Source organism: Bombus huntii, chromosome 1 (assembly GCF_024542735.1).
Source record: "Bombus huntii isolate Logan2020A chromosome 1, iyBomHunt1.1, whole genome shotgun sequence".
NCBI classification, from domain to species: Eukaryota; Metazoa; Arthropoda; class Insecta; order Hymenoptera; family Apidae; genus Bombus; species Bombus huntii.
The window spans coordinates 26653451-26675650 of NC_066238.1; the positions used below are offsets into that span (position 1 = coordinate 26653451).

The 22200-nt window shown below is 33.8% G+C and overlaps 1 protein-coding gene across 3 annotated transcripts in view; it reads left to right on the forward strand.

Annotated features, from left to right (window-relative positions):
* LOC126866303 (serine-rich adhesin for platelets) overlaps positions 1 to 20094 on the forward strand; it is a 219830-nt gene extending 199736 nt beyond the window's left edge. For 2 of the 3 annotated variants that reach the window (XM_050619721.1, XM_050619732.1), the window contains 3 exons: positions 11029 to 11671; positions 13000 to 13477; positions 15630 to 20094. In XM_050619721.1, the coding sequence (XP_050475678.1) occupies positions 11029 to 11671; positions 13000 to 13477; positions 15630 to 16508 (2000 nt within the window). In that variant the 3' untranslated portion in view covers positions 16509 to 20094. The remainder of the gene's footprint in view (positions 1 to 11028; positions 11672 to 12999; positions 13478 to 15629) is intronic. The other variant, XM_050619730.1, reaches the window with a different exon arrangement.
* Positions 20095 to 22200: the final 2106 nt, after the last annotated feature.

Consider the following 22200-nt stretch of genomic DNA (forward strand, 5'->3'; position numbering starts at 1 on the left):
AAATTATAAGTAGATATTGAACGCAATATAAAACATACATATATAGTGTATAAATAGGAAAATGTTTACTTATAAATTCAACTAATTGTATTATGAAAAGCTTATAAAAATTATAAATATATAAAACAAATTCCAAACTTTTATTTTGAAAATAAAATAATTACAAAATAATTAAGTCGAATTTTGTATAAGGTTTTCCCTATCAATTTGCTTGCTAGTCAAAGTTTAACTTTTACAAAAGATATATTTTTATATTTTGTTGTAGAATATGAAAAATAGCTGCAACTATAGTTATTGAATTATTTTAAAACTAAGAACATAATATGAAGGTAACTTATTACAATAAACACGATTGATTTTTCGTATCCTATAATGAAAAATTTGTAGTTACATGTTTCACATAATATTAAATATTTACTGATAATTCTGTAATAACATGTTTGCAGCCAAATCTAATGTTTTTTTTATTTTCACTTGATAATTATATGTTTGCAGTTTCGTAACAAAAACGTAAAACATTTTGTATATCGAAATACGAGAAAATCCAGAAAATTCGATTTTTAAGACTTTATTATGAGAAACACAAAAATACTTATAATTGTGTAGGTTATGCTATGGCAAAATCATATTGATATTTTATTGGAATATATTCTTTAATGAAAAACTTAGAGAAGTTATAATTGAATAACCCATCCAAGTGCTTGATGCGACATTAAATAATACAAATTGAAAAAAATAAAATTTTTCACTAATATGGATAGTGCAATATAATTTTAAAATTGAATAAATTGTTTTAAAAACACTCTTAACTTTATAATTATTACCTGAGTATCGATAATTAATTTGTAATTCATATTCGGGGTCATCATTTCAATCAATGCAATCAAATAACACACCACCAAATACCGCATATTTTCATATTTCTCTCGCTACAGCAAGAATTAATCAGCTTGCGACTAATATTTAGAGATCTACTTACAACCTGGGTAGAGGAGCATGCAGTATTTTGTACCGTACATGTACGTATATACGTACTTATGTGTTACTATATAGTGTATAAGGCTAATTCCTTACTTGTGTGCACTTGTATGTTTATAAATGTGTATATTTCTCCTCCTACTTTTTTTTGTATTCGATCGATGATTAATACAGCGCATCTTGCCATTCGAATGTACATACCGAAGAACTATGTCGTTAAACCTTTATGAGAAATGTATGGTGTGAATAGAACTCATTTTTTATAGAAATCATAGTTGCATTTTGTTATTTGTTCTTTCGGCTCACGTTCACGTTTCACCTGTATCGTATCATATATTGTCCATCCTTCACTGTAAATATTGTAGTTCACCTAAAATCGATCAGTTACTTAAGGCTATATTCTCGACTACGAAGAAACTGGCCATTCTATTTTTTTGCTACAATACCTTCACTTTTGTATTTTATTCGGAGGAGTAGAAAATTTCTGAACTATACATTCAATAATACTTTTTTAATATGTTTAGTACTTTAATACTTAAATATAGCTTAAATATTTAATTATTTACGAATATTATAATTTATATTATAATTTATATTTATATTATAATTTTAAATACAGCCGATACGATGTAACTGTCGCCACGACTTTTCGGATACTAAATTTGACAAAAAAATATTTTGGATAAAAGTTTTTTTTTTTTTTATTTATTTGTTGAAATTACAATCAATTCTCGCGTTGAGAATTTTCAGTAATTTTTCTGGCGTGGCGCAGTGACATGGCTGTTTATTTACAATAAGTTAATACTTATTATAGATAGATATAATTTATAATCTATGAGTATTATAAGTAAGTGCATATGCTTGATTTGGATAATTAAATGAATCTAACGTTTAGGTCTAGCGGGTAGTGCCTCTTCAGCCTGCGAATCTGGTCCGTCGTATCGAGTAGTCCAGTGATTAGGGGGTTTCGGTGTTTGTTGATTCTTTTGCTGTATCTGTCGCTATATTTTGCTATTTCCTCTTTGACGGTGGGTATCTTGAGGTCGCGGTGTATTGTTTCATTGGTTACATACCAAGGTGCGTCAATTAGGGATCTTAGCGTTTTCGATTGAAAGCGTTGGAGTATTTCGATGTTGGAGTTACTTGCTGTTCCCCATAGTTGGATTCCGTAGGTCCAGACAGGTTTTATTACGGTCTTGTAGAGGGTAATTTTATTCTGTAAATTTAGTTTGGAGCGTCGGCCCGTGAGCCAATAGAGTTTTTTTAGTTTGTCCTTTAGTTGCTTCCTTTTATCTGAGATGTGTGTCTTCCACGTTAGTCTCCTGTCCAGGGTCATGCCCAGGTATCGGACTGTGTCCCTGCTAGGAACTGTTGCATTGTTGATGGTGACCTGGGGGCAGGTTTGTTTTCGGAGCGTGAAGGTTACATGTGAGGATTTCTTTTCGTTGACTTTGAAGCCCCATTTGTGAAACCACTTTTCCATGGAGTCGAGACTTCGCTGGAGAGTGGATGAGGCTATTACCGGGTCTGCGTGGGAAGCTAATAGCGCTGTGTCGTCTGCAAATGTCGCTATTGTTATATCGTTTGATATAGGTAGGTCGGCAGTGTAGATGGAGTACAGTAGGGGTCCGAGGACACTACCTTGGGGTATGCCGGCTTCTATTGGGAATGTTGCGGAAGTGGCGTCTAGGCATTTAACCATGAATTGTCTATTGGTTAGGTAAGATTTTAGGATGGAGTAGTAGGGGTGGGGTAGGATCTTTTTAAGTTTGTATAGTAGCCCTTCATGCCATACTTTATCGAATGCCTGTTGGATGTCTAGGAAAACCGCTGAGCAATATTTTTTCTTTTCGAGTGTTTGGCTGATCGTATGAGTTAAGCGGTGGATTTGCTCTACTGTAGAATGATGTTTTCGGAAGCCGAATTGGTGATCTGGGAGTGTTTTCAAGTTCTCTAGGATTGGAAGGAGTCGGTTCGTGAGCATCTTCTCGAATAGTTTGGACAGGGTAGGTAAAAGACTGATTGGGCGATAGGAGCAGGTTTCGTATATCGGTTTACCGGGTTTAGGGATGAGGGTAATCAATGAGATTTTCCAGGCCTTAGGATAATGTTCCAGGCGAAGGATAGCATTAAAAATCGATGTGATGAGTGCTATCCCTTTTGTGGGAAGTTCCTTGATTGCTCTATTGCCTATTAGGTCGTGTCCTGCTGCTTTCTTGGGGTTTAGGCGACTGATTGTTTCTATAGTCTCTGCAGAGGAGAAGGGTTCGATAGGAGGGGACATTTGGAAGGGGGTGTGCAGGTATTCAGTAACGTCCGCGGCGGCTTTGGGGGAATGAGGTTTGAATACTTTTGACAAGTGTTTAGCAAACAGGTCGGCTTTTTCTATAGGGCTTCGCGCCCATCCACCTTGCGGACGGCGGATAGGTGGGATTATTTGTGGGGGGCGTGTGAATTTCCTGGAGGCCTTCCATAGTGAGTAGTTGGCGTCGGCTGTGGGGGATAAGCTGGCGAGGTATTTATGGAAACAGTCGTTTTTATAGTTTCTTAAGGTTCTGGATAGCTTTCTAGTTGCGTTGTTAAGTTTGCGTTTGTCCTCCGGTGTTCTATGGGTCTGCCATACTCTTCTTAGTCTACGTTTTTCTGCTATTTTTTTTAGTATGTATTGGGGATATTCTTGTTTGCTGTTAGATGGCTTTGTCGGTGTGGAGAGGCGGATTGCGTTTATTATGCTCGTGTTTAAGTATTCCGTGGCTGCTTCGATATCTTCCTTTGTTTTTAGTGGGGTGAAGGCTGAGGTTGAGTGTGTGAAGACTTCTCTGAAGAGCTGCCAGTTGGTGTGTTGGTTGTGAATGGAGCCATTAGGTGTATTCTCGATGATTGTTGAACTGACTGTTGCTATCACGGGAGAATGATCAGAGGAGAGATCAGCCGAGGAGTTGATCTGGACGTGTCTTGATGGGATACTTTTAGTTATGAAGAAGTCGAGAAGGTCGGGTATTTTGTTGGTGTCAGTGGGCCAGTATGTGGGTTCGTATGTGGTGAGGTAGTTGAGGTTGTTGTTTATTATGCTGTTTAAGAGGTTTTTGCCTCTTGCTGTAACCAGTCTGCTGCCCCATTGGATGTGCTTGGCGTTATAATCTCCTCCAACTATGAATCTATTGCCCAGGGTGTCCAGGAAGTTATCAAAGTCTTCTTTGGCGATGGAGTGTCTGGGAGGGCAGTATACTGCTGAGGTGGTGATTGAGCCATGACAGTCTTCTATTGCTACGTTTGTTGCTTGGAAGTAGTCTTTCTGGAATGATGGAAGTTCGTAGTGCTTAATACTTGCTTTGATTATTATTCCGGTGCCACCGTGGGCCTTTCCGCTGGGGTGTTGGGTATGGTAGAATTTGTAACCATTTATTTTCAGGTAGCTCTTGTCGGTGAAGTGGGTTTCCGATACGAGCATTACGTCGATTTGCTGGTGTTTTAAGAAGAGTTCTAGTTCAAGTTTGTGTTGCGCTAGACCGTTGGCGTTCCAGAGTGCTATGCGCCTTGGTTTTATTTTGAGTCGGAGCGTGCTAATTTTTCTACGATGAGTGTTAGTAGCGATAGCAAGTGATTTATTTGCTCCGATTGTTTCTCTATTAGCTTTTCAAGCCTTGAGGAGTTGTCTGTGTTTGGTGGGTTGGGGACACTGTTTTGGGGAAGGTTCCTTTGGCTGTTCGGGTTATTTTGGATGCCTTGTACTGCTTGGGCATAGGAGGTTGAGGTGGAGATGAATTTGGTAGGACTGGGTGTTTGGTTGGTTGAGGGGGTTGGGGTAGTCGTGAATTTCGGCGGGCTGGTTGTTTGGTTGGATACCTCTTTTGCTCTGAGCTTAGGGTACCTGTTCGTGTATAGTGTTTTATATGCTGGGCAGCCTTTGTAGTTGGCAGGGTGGTCCCCTTGGCAGTGGATGCATTTCGCTGGGGTTTCCGGTGATTTGGCGCACTGGTCAGTGGAGTGAGTGCCTGCGCATTTAACGCAGCGGAAAGTATGGTTGCAGTATTTCTGCGTATGACCGTACCTTTGGCACCTTTTGCACTGCACTATTTCTTTTTTCACGAGCGGTGGTTCGATCTTTACTATCGCGTTCATTAGGCGACTGATGTTGTAGATTTCCTTATTGTTCGGCTTTTGTTTAATGTCTAGGAAGAATAAGGATAACGGGTCTTTCGAGACTCTATGCCTTATGTTACTTACGTTGATGACTTCGTGGCCAAGTTTTGAGAGTTCGTATTTTAGTTCGTCTATGTCTGCTGAGTGGTGTATGTTTCGTAGGACCACCCGGAAAGGCCTTTCCTGTTTGAGTTGGTAGGTGTGGAAGTTGGCGTTCAGGGTCCTGAGTGTCTTGGTGAGTTTTCTGTAAGCTTCTGGGTTCGTCGGTAGTATTTTTACTTTGTTGTTGCTTATCTTAAGGTTATATTCCTCCTTGCTGATATCTCTCTCTAGGTACTTGATCATTGTCTGTATGTCAATGACGTCGTCCACAAATATTTGTGGGGGAGGGGGGATTCTCTGTGAGTGTTGGTTTGGTGGCGGTTCTACGATTTCCATGGCGTCGTTCGAGGATTCCAATACGGCGAACCTGTTGTGTGTGTTTATTTGCGTTGCTGTTTCTATTTTCCTTTTCTTTGTAGTGTTAGCGTCGTTAGTGCGGAGAGTTCTGCTACACTTCTGCCACGGGGGGGGGGTAGCACGGGGTAGCTGCGAGTCTGCTCCGGAGAGCCTGGTCGCGGTTGCTGGGCCATCATCGAGCTAGTTAATTCGGAATGAACAACTAGTCGTGAGGCTGTGAGGCTAGTATTCGGGTTGGGGTTAGGTGCGTGGGATTTTCTTCTCCCTAGAGGGTAAGGGACACTTAGCTGCGTTCTCTTTCGACAGTTGGGCGACACGTGTTGTTTTCGAACTACGCTGGGCACTAGAGACACGTCTGCACGCTTCGGCACTCCACAGCGAACTCTGGATAAAAGTTAATCAACTTTCAATCAGCTACAAATTGCGATATAAGAAATTTTCAACAAAAATTGTTTTTTTGACGAAAACTCAAGATTACCTTCAATATTTTGGAACGATGTTACGTATTTTTGAATCGATATTGTTGTAGCTAATAGTTACGACCGTTCGCGGAAAGACGCGGTCGCGAGGAAAACGCGTCAGCGAGAGGCGTAAATTCTCGCTACGATTCGGTGAATCGACGCCGCGAAGTAGTCGTTCCCCTGTTTCGGTTAAGATAACAGAGGTGGTTAAATGAATATGACACAGTAGAGTAAGTTATATTTCACCGTTTATTCCAACAACTTATAACGAGGATAGTTACGCTGGTGCGTATGTACGAGATGAGTGAGTGACTGATCTACGGGTGTGTATACCCGGTGGAAGGATGTTGACCGTTCGAAGGATGTAAAATCAGTACTGTCTTGGGAGACGATGCTGTCTCGGAAGAAAGCTAAGGATGGGTGTGTCTAGCGCACGGGACCATCGGATTTGTTCGTGACGATTTTAGTTAGGAGAGTGAGGGAGTAGGCTTCGTCGTTAATTGGTTAAACGAAGGGTCTTAACCGCCCTCGAGAGAAAGTGGTTAGTGGGAGGAAAGTTGCAGCGTACGTGAGAAAAACTAACTTTCCCTTGTCCAGTCGGGGTAGACAATAGTCTTTAAAAATTCTTCCGAACCAGATGTTTGTTTTGTTTGAAGGACCTTTTCTAGGAAATCTATTAGATTTATGGAAGGTACTTGAAACTATGGAGGATACGCTGCGAGTATCCGAAGACATCTGGTTGCCATATTGCCCGCGGTGTGTGGCCTCGGCTAGGTAGAGTGTTACGCGACGGAACACTAATGTTAAATTCAACAAGGTGAACAGCCTATTATATCACGACCTAGAAACAACATATCTAAACCTTGAAATATTGTCATACTCAAGGGAAATCTTATTGTTAAAAATTATTTTACGTCGACCAAATTGTACATTTCAAACTGGTGAGCTTCGAAAAGAAAAATGTTAGTCATACGCATATTACAAAGGGAGTATAAACAGCGCGTAAATTTAAACATACATTGTATAGTGTAAGAGTGCGGTCAATTATGATGAATATTCCAATTATGGTTTACAATTTTCTAACCACAATTCTGAACTATACAGTACTTTTGTTTTTTTTTTCTTTGTACTGATTACTGCTGCAATGCCGTCACAACGAATTTCTTGGCATGTTTTGCGACTACGCTGATGTTTATGCCCCTTTTGTGATATACGTATGATTAACATTTCTCTGTTTGAAACTCACCATTTTTGAAATGTGTAATTTGATTGAAATAAAATAATTTTTAACGATAACATTTCACGATTCATGGTTATTGCAAAGACAAAGTATAGTAGGTCGTTGAACTCGTCTTAACATCAGCTACGGGAGTATGGAATCAAAAGTACGTAATGTTGTCTAAGAAAATCAAGGTGGCCATGACTTCTTGTTGAAAAACACAATTTTTTTGTTAATTTCTTACATCGCAATATGCAGCTAATTGAGCGCTGATTAACTTTTATTCACAACGTCTTTTTGTCAAATTATCAGCAGTGCCTGAAAATTCGTGACGACAATTATATGGACAGCAATAGTATTTTAATTAATAATATTCTACTTTATGTAGTGCATTATTGAAAATTTTGAAAAAATTATATTTGGAAATTTGCATCTTTCGTTTACATAATGTACATAAGAGACAAATTTCTACTAATGAATAATGTAAAAATCAATTTTGTTAATAATATAGAATTCAATTTTATGTTACATAATTTTTTATTCTTTATATGTTTGAGGTAATATCGTACAAAATATGATATAAATCATATATATAATAAAATAAATCGATAGCCGGTTTCATAATTTCGACAAACAAAAGAAAAGATACAAAATAGTTATTCTAATCGTTCAGTTCTAATAGTACGATATTTGTGTATAACTTTCTAATAAAATGTTTGCAACCAAACTTACTACTTTTTTTTTATATTAGTTTTGAAGTTATATGTTAGCAGTTTGTCGAGATTCATATATAATTTACGTATACGTTCAGGATTATATCTCAGTGGCCTTGAAAATTAATTGATTTTAGACAGACTGTAGTCATTATTCAACTCCAACCTGTCCCGATACCTATCGTTTACCTTCTCTCTTTTTTTATTCACTCTCGCGTCTATGTTCGCACTCGTGCACTTAGTCTATGTACATATGCATATTAGTTTTAGAGAAAATAAATGCACCTCACATGCGTGTGGCAACCTTGCTAATAGCTCACGTACATATCGTAGTACTATAGTTCATGTTATGGTGAGTACATTTTGTTTTTAACTCCATCAAGAAAAACTCGGGTCCGATATATAATGTTCATTATCATCCTTCGAAAGTACATTCAATCAAAGAGAATAGTAATTTTTAACTTTTTCGTGGATACTAACGAAACCAAAGTTAAAATATTTCAGGACCACAAAAAAAAAATATAGTAAATTATTCGAACACGTACAAGGACCTTTTATGAATGTGTTATGTGTAGTATACGAAACATTTCGAAATTTCATTTGCATTGCAATCAGTCCGAATTATTATGATTGCGTGGGTAAAGTTTGAACTAATTTAATAATATATATATATATATATTATTAAATTATAAATATATATATATATATATATATATATATATTATTAAATTATAAATATATATATATATATATATATATATATTATTAAATTATAAATATATATATATATATATAAATATATATATATATATATATATATATATATATATATTTACCCACGCAATCATAATAATTCGGACTGATATATATATATATATATATATATATATATATATATATATATATATATGGTTTTTAATTATTTTTAATTTTAAATTATTACAATAATTGTGATATAAATATACACCTTATAATAATTTGAAGTACTCTCAGAACTATTTTTGGATGATAACATTTTTATAACCATAGGACGCGTACCACTAGTTGAAAACCGCTGAAACAGGTTATTCTAGTCTTGTTCTATCATTTTTTAAAATTAAATATGATGACATGGAAATTACGGAAGCTGCATTCTATATCGGACTTGAGTAATTGATCAATGAGCTACATTTTTCTCGTGATTTTGCCGAATGCTTGCATATGTAAATGTATCTTTGTATCGTGCTTGCTTTGCTTTGATCTTACTAACGATAATGCTATTAATGAATTAATTTATCTTTTAATTTAGAGTCACTTATCATGGATTATCTAAAAAATTTAAATATCGTTTGTATTGACGTGAATATATAATATTAGTATGAAAATCGAGAAGATGAATTACGAAAATAATAGTTTTTTGCAGTGAATGAGACTGACGGTAATATTTATTAACAGCAAGATTTTGCAAAAATTTAGAAACAAATAATACGTGCAATTTGTGTAATAATTAGTATCAATTAAGCGAATGTCTAACAAGTAGCGTATACGATCTAATTCTATTTAAAGCTTAAGAAAGATCTTCTTAAGTTTTATTCAAATTAGCCAAATTACCTAAAAAACAACTTGAATATAAAATTTGTTATTTAGTTGATTTGGCCTATTCTTTCAAGTTTCCCTGCTGCTCTCTATTAAACAATTTTGTCTTCAAGTCATTTGTATTTCAATCACTAAGTCATTTAAATTATGAAAACGTGTTATTTTGCTTGACTTTACACATACTCTGCAGTTTGCAATGAAATTTTAATTCTTACAACCATTTCTTGACTTGAAGAAAACAATTCTTAGATAATGTGCAGTTTATCGTATAAATTATATTTATCATACATTTATACATACAGAACTTCGTCTATATGAATTAAACGAAATTTTAATTAATGCTTTATTAATTATACCTTTACCGATTGATATCTGGATATGAATTTTTACTATACGAAAAATCATAGATAGTAAGGAGAATCAGTAACCTATTATAGTAATTTCATTTATATAAACTCCTTGTCTCTCGACAAATTCATGCAAATGCAATTTTACTATGATGTTATTCCTATTTCATCGTTTTCCTACATATCCTTCAGCGTAATTTTAGGTATTCATTTTTAATTACATGTACACGTACAGTAAGGATATTTATATTCAAATGCCCCTAAGTGAAGAAACTTGATTTATATACATTGCATCTCATAAATATAATTTTTAATTCTGTACAACATGATAAAATCTAATTAAAACTATATAACTATAAATTAAAACTAACTATATAAGAAAGTCAAATAGTAAAAATTATTGAAAATTAGAAGATAATTAATAAAATATTCTGTTATGTTTGTTCTGTTATGAAACGAATATAAATTAGATTTCAATCGCTTTTGTTTGTCTCAGTCGATAGAACTTATCCCTTAAAGAAAATGTGGAGAAGGAAGGAAAAAAAATTGTTTCTCAATACAACTTCAAACATTGCAAACTTCGTTCCTTATCACATTAATCACGACACACAAGAATTAAAAATTTTTTGACGATTTTATATCTATGAGACGCAGTGTATGTTATATGGATTATTTCTTTCGCGACAGATTTATACAGGCGAAGTTCTACTGTAATGTTATTCCTATTTCGCGTTTTTTCATCCATCTCCTCCATTTTAACTTGACTTTAAGTCAAATAACTTATCATGCGAAAAGTTTTTGAAGAATTGCGGCATAAAAATGTAAAATAATATCGAAAAAGCTTACATCTATACACAATGCTTTTTGTCTATACACAATTATTGTAGATACTTATATGTATAACTAAAATAAAATTCGCATGAAGTTTCAAATGCTTAATGATAAAAAAAAAATACAAGCTTGAAGTTAGATTACTCGAATTCAAATATTTTAAATAATTATTAATCTCAACTACAGCAAGGCGTTAATATCTGCAAAACTCTTATAATTAATCGTTAGATAATACAAAATTAAGCTAAATCTCAAATTGCATTGGTCACGAATAAAGGAAATGATTAATTATTTTGTTCCAGACAATACACTATTGGCAATAGACTCGGTGCCTTCTCATGGGATAGTCCAACCTCCACCTTATATTTCACCTCCTAAACTCGATGAACCTCAGAAGCAGAAAATCCAAGAGATCTTGAAGGCCCCTCCCACATGCCAGAAGATACAAACGTGTGATAAGCAACAGACGACTGTCAGCTATGGCCAACAGTCAGCTCATCCTCCGAATATTTACGCTCATGATATTCGACGAAATCTGTGCAACAGTAACGATAAATTTTTCGAACAGAGTAAAACATCACATTACAACGACTTGCAACACGACTGTGACCAACGTCAGATCGTGTATATGCGAAATGCCAGAAATCAGCAATACTATGCGTCTGGAAAAGACGTTAGTCGACAATTTTACACGCTACCATCGAGAAGATTACAGAGGGACGTCGAACCACCTCGAAGTGTCACGCCGGATATCACGAGGGGTCTTGGACGGAGTTCGTTGAGTACGATGCATGTGATTGCCAGGCATGGCCAGAAGGTAGAACAGGATCCTAATCGCCATGGCTCTCAGATGGAATTGAGTAAAAGAACACCAGAGATCATCGAAATGGAGAATAGATTAATGCAAAGTCAGGAGCAACAACAGATTGTGGATTTCAGAAATAGGTGGGTAACGGTTAATTGGGTAAATAGATGTGACAATACAACAGAGTCTTAATTAGCGGAATGAAGAATTCACTGGAGATTAGCTCAGTTTGACACGTTATATTTGACATTCGACAATTGAACAAGAATAAGAATTGAAACGAATTCTTACATCTTTATTCACAAGTTTTTATTTTTGCCGAATACCGATACTTACCAAATAGTTCAGAATAAACAGTTTTCTCTCATACGAAAACAAAATTACTCGGTTATAATTATCGGAAACGGTCGATTATTTAAACAGTGTGTGTCATGCTTACTTCGGATAATTTCGAGATTCTACTATAAATGTGGCAACTAGTACGGAAAGTACAATAAATAAACAATAAATTTACTGCATAAATAGATTTCAAAGTGAATTGTTATGATCAATGCAGGAAACACAATTTTCATGAATATTTTTATTTTCTATATTTTATATAGAAACTTTTATGTTTATTTTGTTATAACCTAAGAATAAAATATTTTTTATATTTCATAATATTTTTAAGTTTCTATATTTTTATAGAATCTTTTTAAGAGTGAATATTTGAAAATGTATATTTTCATTCATTATACACAATGAATGTGACATTATATTACGTGTGACATATTATAACGTTATATACGTTATATAGTTCATTAAAGAAGTAACTTATACGGAAGTAAAAAGGATATGAACTATCTGAATGAAATGACCAATACTAATATAATATTTCACTGTATTATTTTCTAAAAAAGAAATTACAAATTAGCAGATAATTTTTAACTTATATCGTGAAAGTAAATAAGAATAAGAAACGTACTGTTTAAAATTTGTTTTAAATTGTAAGGGAAATATGTAATATGATATAAACAATGTGAGATATAGCAATATTGTAAGAAACAGGAGTAAATTTTACTTTCATGAAATGTTAAATTTATGAATCGCTTTTTAATGATGTCTTTTAAACATTTATTTAATTAATTATATATATATTTTATATGTACATATATACATATTTTATTTTATGTGCGTTTTATATATTATATATATACGAACTATACATATGTACATATATGTAGTGATATATACGTATATGCAAACTTTTCCTGGTCTTTCGCATCTCAGCTCTTTTACAATATCATCCACCAAAGGATTGAAATAACGCAGTAATATTTCCCTAAATTTCCAAACGTATGTAGTAAATGTAAATAAGTTCGTAGTAAGTGTAACTTATCGATGTTCATAACAAAATAATTCAAAGATATCAAAAAGCAACACTAAAAGGAATTCATTCTAAACTCGAATCTTCTTTTTCTTCACCCAGATTCGCAACACCATTAGGGCTAACAGCGCTTGGATATCGATTCTTTGCGTCCTCGCCTGTTCGTGATCCCGTTACGAAGTCTCCTAGTGCTGATGCGTTAAAGTACAATCCAATTTCTCCGATCGGGCACGGCTACGGCAATAGTTTCAAGTCGTCCACGCCGACTGGACGTAGTATGCCAACTGTTGCCGAACGTTTGGCTCAAACCGCCAATAACTCGTTGTCGATGCCCAACTCCGGAAGAAGCACTCCTGTTCAAAGTTCGTCTGGTCGAAGTACACCAACGAACTTGATCCTTTCGCCGACGAAGAGTACCATGTCCAACGAAGAACTGTTCGCTGCAATACATAAATCGAAGAAAAGGTTGAATATTAAGGAAGATAACGAAAATTCCTCTCCCTACGGATCGACCAATTCGTTGGTAAAGATGATATCTGGAAGTGGTAATAGCTGGAGTTCCGAATCACAAAAAACGTCGGTATGTAGAAATATGAAAAATTGTTTGATATGGTTGATATACAATATATATATTAAATTACCTGGAAGTTAAATCGATCAACTCCATTTCTTACCATTATAATTTCATTATATAAGTACACGATTAATATTCAATTTTCAGGAAACAAATTACTTACCTTCAGAAGTTCATGTATTCCAAGACGATGAAAACTAAATTCTTTGTATTGGATAATGATATATATATATATATATATATATATATATATATATATATATATATCATTATACATATATATATATGTATATATATATATGGAAATTTTTAGTGATGACTATGATCTTATTACTCGTCGTTAATAAGGCCTGTTTACTAAAATTGACTCATTTATTGAGTCATATTGCGACATTTCTTCTCAGACATAGATAAAAAAAAGTTTTGCTAATCATTTTTTAAAATATTAAACTAGTCTGATGCACTTTGAGGATCATTGAAATTGCGATTACAAGTTATAAAACAATTTCTTGGAAATACAACAATCTTACTTTTGAATCCAAAATATCTGTGCGATATAACAAGGATGTATAATATAGACAATACGTGAAAAGTATCGTTACCAAATTTATTTTCTCATATTTGATGTTTTTTCATTATGTTACAATAGTATTGTTTTACCCCAACGTTTTATAAGATGAATTGTTTATTCTAAAGATAAAGTTACGCACAACGCACGATTTAAGCTCTCAAAAAACTAAGTCAATATAATTAAACTACATATTAGAAAGTTACGTGTCACTTTTATTAAATCAATACACCCTATAAAAAAGTCACGGTATTACTGAGAATAGGAGCAACCTCGTTGGTTTCACTGACTTTTAAATATGTTGTCACGGTCAACATTTTGAACAACTTTTATTACATTTACATTTATATTTGTGACTATACATATAACCTGCGCACTGCTTAGCTACTAGATATATGCTACTCTGGTTCAACCTATAATCCATTTATTTTTCTTCTTATTTAGTTTAGGTCGGGCTGCATAAAAACGCGGCCGTCTATTATGAGAATGAAGTGTGATCGTAATTTAAACTTAATTAAAGTTTTCTGTGAATATCTCGGAGACCAAGGTGGAGCGGCGGTTTTATGCATGAGAAAAAGTTATTCAGAATGTTGATCTTGACAACATATTTCATTGAAATCAGTGAGATCGTTCTTATTCCTAATAATTATTACATCATCACATCGTATCTTTGTGTGCAATATATTCATTTACTAACATATGAATAAGTTGTAATAAAATATGTCATCCTGGTAAAATATCAAAACAACTGCAAAGGAGAAAATCGTTTAAATAGTTTCATTATTTTAAATAATTCTGTCACAAGATTGTTTTATTTTTAACGTCGCTCCTGATCATAGTCTTTTTGACATAAAATACATTACGTTGGGGGTAAAATTCAGTAGAATTTTATTTTAACAACAACCTTGTTATAGAATGTATGAAAATTTTTTGACTGACTTTATCTATTTAATTATAATCGTCATAATTACCATATGTTCATACTTTGTATGATTTTTACCAAAATTCGAATAGTAGAAATTTTTTAATTTACTATACGTGTTCTAATATCTGTATTGTTATTTTTAGCTTTCTTATTTTCTTTATTTTATTTTAACAACAACCTTGTTATAGAATGTATGAAAATTTTTTGACTGACTTTATCTATTTAATTATAATCGTCATAATTACCATATGTTCATACTTTGTATGATTTTTACCAAAATTCGAATAGTAGAAATTTTTTAATTTACTATACGTGTTCCAATATCTGTATTGTTATTTTTAGCTTTCTTATTATGCAACTAATTTGTTGCTTTAGTTAAAATGTCCTATCTAGTATTTTTTCTAAGATATGTTGAAATATTTGGAATTCTCTCCATGTTTTACCTTGGAAGTGATGTTGAGTTGTAATTCGTAGAAATTCGTAGAAATCGTATGGGTTATTATGAACTAATAATTAAATATTTTTAATGAAATGATGCGAAACAAAGAAGGCATAAATAACAATACAAGTTTTCTGAAATGTTATGAAATAGTAGATAGAATGCTTTAACTAAGGAAGCCAGTGATATCAATAAAGATCAGTTCATCTTATTCATCCCATTTCAGGTAACACAAAACGTTCAACCATCCTCGCCCGCCACATCGCGACTGGACTTCAAAAGGCTACTCCTTCAGCAGAGCGTGAAGACCGGGCCTGTAAGGGTCTCGGCGGCAGAGCAGTTGAAACTATCACGACAGCAGAACCAACAGCAGCAATCATCAAACGTCCAACAAACGACTTCGTTGGCCAAAGTCCTTAGTCCCCGCTCAGTCTGGAGGTTCCAAACGCCACGAACGGACGTACTGTCGTCTACGATAATCGAAGACACAGCTGCTGAGGAAAAGGCAATGAAACCATCTCCAGAGAATACTTCTCCCGTATTAAGACTGAACGTTAGGCGACAATTGGACCTCTGTAGCGATGAAAGCAATGAAGATTCCATCGTGTGTAACGACAGATTAAAATTCTCTAATATAGAATCTTCAGATACGAAAGCTCCTGATATAATAGAAACAGAGTCTTCCAGTAAAAATGTACAAACAACAAACGCGCAACAAGCATTCACAAAGAATTCCACTGTGAATAACAATAATAATCGTGAGACCAGTGCTTCAGTTCCTTCATTTCCGAGTACTCTACCGTCCGTTTCAATTACTTCAGACACACATGCGCAAAGCAAGACTACCAATTTCACGACTATCTCGTATCCTGTAAATTGTTCACAACTTACCCCTTCGTGTCAGCAAGCGATAAGCGCTTTTGAGTCAAGAAGAATCAGCAATCAACTAGCTAGGGCCCAGTTCTTATCTGCTACATCGACCAATCAGGAACAACACGCTTATACGAAGAATATGTTCCGCGCGAGATCAGAGTCCCCTCAGAATCCTACAATGCAAAACGTCGCTCGTAGTCCTAGTGTTCCGACCCTGGAAACTGCTCTGTGATCGCAACATGCGTATTACGTGTTTGTGTTAGAAGTTTGAAATATTTTGGACCAGACTATATATATAAACCGTTCCTTTCTGTTAACCCTTTGCGTTTGAAAAGTATTTTAACATCTCTTTTTGTCAAGTCGATGATTAAAAATTTCAGAATTTATGAGAAAAAATGTATGATTGCTTTATTTACGTTTGCGTCAATTAAGAAATATTAATTAGTATCATTTATTCTTCAATATATTAATGTGTGTATACTATTGCCCGTAGTTCACGAAAAGCTTAATATACAATACTTAGGATAGATATAAATGAATGTTGTAATTACGAAACGAATTTGATATTTATTAACCACGTGTACTATAATGAAGACTAAATTATATTCTTTTCTGAAGATTTTATTAAATACGTATTTTATTAAAACTTATGTTAAAAGTTTGTAAGTGTCTTATGACTCACGGAAGGAAGTGTACATTTATATTTTATAGTGTCTTAAAAGTAATATTTTCTCAAATTGCCTAAATGATTACGCGAAATAATTATGGAATGAAAATTACTCCAAAATAGATAAATACAATGAAATTTTCTTCGAAACTTTTATTTAAAAGATCAAGATAATTATTGATTGTCTAGAGTCTTATCGTTATTTGCAGACTTGATTTCTTGTTAAAGTGCTTGTAAAATTTACATAAGGAAGAACATATTTTTCAGAAGGAAGAACGTATTTTTAAATATAAAATTTGTGATTAATAATTTTGTGAACTGAATACATTTCAACTCATGATATTAAAACATTTGTAAGTGCAAAACGTTAATAGCATCTTTGGAATGTACCTACAATCAATAATTGGGTGATATCGTATTGTTCGTCGATTGTACTTCTGTTGCTAGATGCGAAACTTCATTAAATTTTTGGAGTTATTGTCGACTTAATCACGTTTTTCTATTGTTAAAGAATATTTTATCAATATACAAGTGTGATTGTTCAAGGTGTCATTGTCAACATTGTTAACATTATGATTTCTTCTGTCAATTTTATGCTAAAGTATTTCTTAAAACATTGTTATATATTATATTATTGAAACGAAAGTAGGATTGAAATTGAGATTAGCTGTAGAAAAAAATTATGTGCTTTTATAATCGAAATGTGTCTTTATTTTTAAAAAGTTGATAAAATCTTGATCATTCAAGTATTTCTCATTTCGATTAATATTTATTTCTTTTGTTCCGATTCTTTCCCATTTTGAGCATATCGATATAATGATTATTTTTGATGATTTTAATAGTCTAGTGATCATTTTCGATAATGATGATACAGTTAATATTTGGTGCAGCTAGAGTTCGAAATTTTATTTTCGCTAAGGGACGACTGGTTTTTGTAGTCAAAGTATCGTTTGAAATATCTCTAATGATGATAATGGTTTTTATAAATTTTGTAAGAGTAAAAGAATAATTTCAGTAATTTCTGTGTAATTTTTGTTAAAGTGAAACACGAAGAATACGTAATTTTGAGTAGAGCTCTTCGCTGCCATTGTATTCATATAGAAATTTGAATCATACAAAACTAAATTAAGTGATAATTTAATAATTATTTACCTATTTTATATAAATATACAAAAAAGAACACACAGAGATGTCTTAATTCGAAGTACTTATGTAATCTATAGAAGTAAAAGCACAATTATTTTCTAAAGCTAATAGCATCGTTATACTTGTTTCTTATACTTCTGCAAGGGTATGTTTCATATATGTATCTGATTTATTATAACTTACATTAAATGAAAATTTCCCTGCAGATACGATTCAGAGCTATGACTAAAAACATAGAAACCAATTAATATAGGTTAATGCAAAAGTTCATTTGTTTCTGTAAATGAAGTTTCGAGTAAGGAAGAAAGTACTCATACTTCAATTTGTCTTAAGAAATATACTTTACTTTGCTATCGTTTTGTCACATAGATCATATGGCACTGATAATTATTGCTATTCTTAATTTTTTGTTATTTGAAAAAAAACATACACCTAATAGTGCGTTTAGAGTTTACATCGATCGAACAGATGCCCGCCCTTCTCCCACTCTAATAAAATTAAGAAATAAAAGTGGAAACGTGTATCTGTTCATGCTTTCTTGACGTACGCGTGCGAACATTTATGAAGATTGCACGCATACATCATGAAAGCACGAACAGATTATATATTTCTACTTTTATGTTTTTATTTTTCTAGAGTGGAAAATGATCGAGCATTCGTTCGCCTGGTGTAAATATACTATAATACTTTCCACACGACCGAATAAATGAGCAAACGAACTTTTACGTTGACTTAATGCAATAAGTGACCGTTCGTACTGCACTTGACTAAGAATTCCTTTGTTAGAAAAGTTAGAAAAAGGACAATAATTTATTAAAATCTATTAGTGTGATTTCAAATTTAAATTAGTATTATACAGTATTGGATGCGAAAATAGCACGTCGAAACATTGAAAGTTGAACAGAATCGCATAAGAATTGATAATAGAAATACTATTGATTCGTATCGTTGATATTGACTTAAGCTGTTAATATCATGTAATTGATATCGGAAACTTTCATAAAACTTGGATTCCTATAAATTATTCTATTAATATATTAAATGCTAATTCGCTGAAAGCAATAAATCACAACGCAAATAATCTTTTCGATAATTTAAAGTGTAATATAAGCACATACATGTATCTTATGCTTTGTGTTGACTGTATTGAAGAACATTGGCTGAAGGGAAGCTCATAACTAATATATGAAATAAAGACTATCATAAACGTTTGTACATGAACAAATATTTAAGAGAAGCAATCTTAATTCGCAATATTCTTATATTTACAACTATTTGCCATTTAGAAATAGGCTGTATATATTTATGCAGATTCATATTTTTTCAAATACAGATAAAATATCCCAATTTGAATAAAAGCATGTTTTATTTTCTCTATGTATATACAGTCTAATTATCATCGCGCATTCATCATTTTCCTGTTTTCTCTTAAATGAAAAACCATAAAAAGCCCACAAGATTTTTGTTTCCTTTTCTGTTCTTTTTCTAGGAACAAACATATTATAGGAAGTTCATAATCACTATTTGGTCATTTAATGCAATTTATTCCTAATATATTAATTTATTCTTTACAGAAAAAATATTAGCAAGACCCTAGATGTACGTAGAAGGAGTCTGTAAATAGTACATAATATTTGTAATACAAATAAACGCATTCTGCTTGAAAAAATCGCTTGCTTATCTAGTCGGAGTAGTTTGTCATTCAAAATTCCGAATGTTTTTCGCATTTTTTCTTATTATTCGTAATCGTGGAAATAACGGGCATATAGAAAACGTATTATAGCCAGTCGGCATATAACAGGAATTAGGCTTTATGATTTATCGGATGATGAATAGTAATATATTTAAAGAGGACTAATGCATAGATTTACGACAGAGTTGCCTTAATTAAATTATTGTGAGCTATGTTAAGATGCTCCATCGAGCATTCATGAAATGAACAATGATGTTAGATTTTAAGCTGAACTTTTGTACTTTGCTCAGAATAAAAAACAGAAACATCCTGTATTGAGGTATGTCATAAACAATTTTTTTCACCAAAAAACTCTTTTTTCTATAATTAATATTATTTTTTTTACCTCTTCCACTCTTTCCTTTTTCACAAATAATATTATAATACACAGTGAATGAATTATTACTTCTGACTTTCTCTTCTCTCTTTTTCTTATTTATTACAGTTTAGTATTCCATCAAAATCCAATCTTTGATAAAATCATTAAAGGAAAGAAAATATAATACTATATGTAGCTATGTATGTAGGAATGTAGTATAGTGCAGTATCGTAAAGGTGCGACGTCCTTCATTGTCTGACCGTCAAAGGCCCACGCACTGTTATACAGACCCTTAATAAATCTAAGAAACCACCATAAACAGAATCTTTTTAACGGAATCTTTAATTCTGCAAGTATTTTCGGTTTATGGCTGGTTCTTAGAACAATCCTTAGGTTTATTATTCGCTCTTAAAAATCACGGAGAAAGCAGGTGGTTATCAAACGGGAAAAGCGAGTATTTACCTAACGGGAAAAGTTGGTTTTTCCGATGAATAAGGTCACCCACGAGCTACGTTGGTAGGAGGCTTCCTCCTCCTATCTTCGTTTATTAACGTTGGCTATAACCAACGGGCATCGCGGATCGTTACTCTCATTTTTATAACGAAAAATGTGAATAACGAATCCGCATGCTTAGTTCAAAAGGTACACCCACACCGAGCTTTCCTCCGTGATAACATGAGAACGAACTTCACTTGTGCTCTGGACTTGATTTCTAGACTTGTCCTCTGGACTTGTTCTCTAGACTTGATCTCTAGACTTGTTCTCTGGACTTGTTCTCTGGACTTGAGCTACACTACAGAACAGTCACCACATCTCTAGACTTGTTGCACAAACAGTTCGAGTAACAGTAACAGTCAAGCTCAGAAGTAACAATCAGTCATCACAGTCGCCAAGTCGAAGACAGTCAATCGACAGAAGATACATCGACAGAAGATCACAGTCGCCAATACGAAAGGAGTCTCAGGCCGTACTCAGTCGTAGTTTGGCAGTCAACATATGCACCATTGTATCAAATATTGAAGTTGTTGGATTGATGAAAATATATATTATAATCTGTTAACATCAGCGTCATACTCATTCAGCCACCCTTATTATCTTAATCGAAATAAGGGATCGATCGATTCGTGGCGTCGATTATTCGTATCGTAATGGGAATGTACGACTCCCGTTGGCACGCTTCTTCGAGATCGCGTATCCCCACGACTGGTCGAACAAACAGATATAAAAGGACTAAACACAAACAAATTAAAAATAACACCCAGTCTTGAGTTTAGCTCCGATCATGCACCGATAATAATAGAATGCACAAGCAAACCAATACTTTATAGCAAATGAGAGCCACTTTGCAATAAAGGCAAACATGCAAAGAACTAATCGAGAACAAAATTAACTGCAATATTCCACTAAAAACACCCGAACACATCGAACAGGTAGTAACATTGACAGAAATTATACAAGAAGCAGTATGGGCAACTACTATTCATGAACCTGAAATGTGTGTCCGTGATAATTGTAGCTGCTGGAGTACTGCTATTTTTCTTCTAATTTAGATGCGTGGAAAAAAAATAGGACACCGGCACCGGGATTCGAACCCGAGTCCCGAACGTTCGTAACCTAAGGCGCTAACCACTGCGCTATCGTCGTCCGGTAGTAGTTAGCATCGAGTGGCGGTATTTGTTGTCGAGTGTCGCCACAAACCAAACAACAGGCAAACAAAAATAATTCCAACAGGTATCCTTGACGAAATCAGAGAAAAAAGGAAAGTGAAAGCAAAATGGCAAAAACATAGAACACGTGAAAACAAAAAACACCTAAACAAACTTGCAAAAGAAATAAAAAGTAAAATAAAAGATCATAATCATAACGAATTCTCAATATTCATAGAGGTACTCTTTGCGCACGAGAATGCCAACTATTCTCTATAAAAAGCCACGAACAAAATAAAGAAGCCAATAAAACTAATCCCAGCAATCAGAGAAGCACATGTGCATAACACATGCGCCAGAAGCAAGGAAGAGCAAGCTGAAGAATTCTCCAACCATTTTTGTAACACATTTACT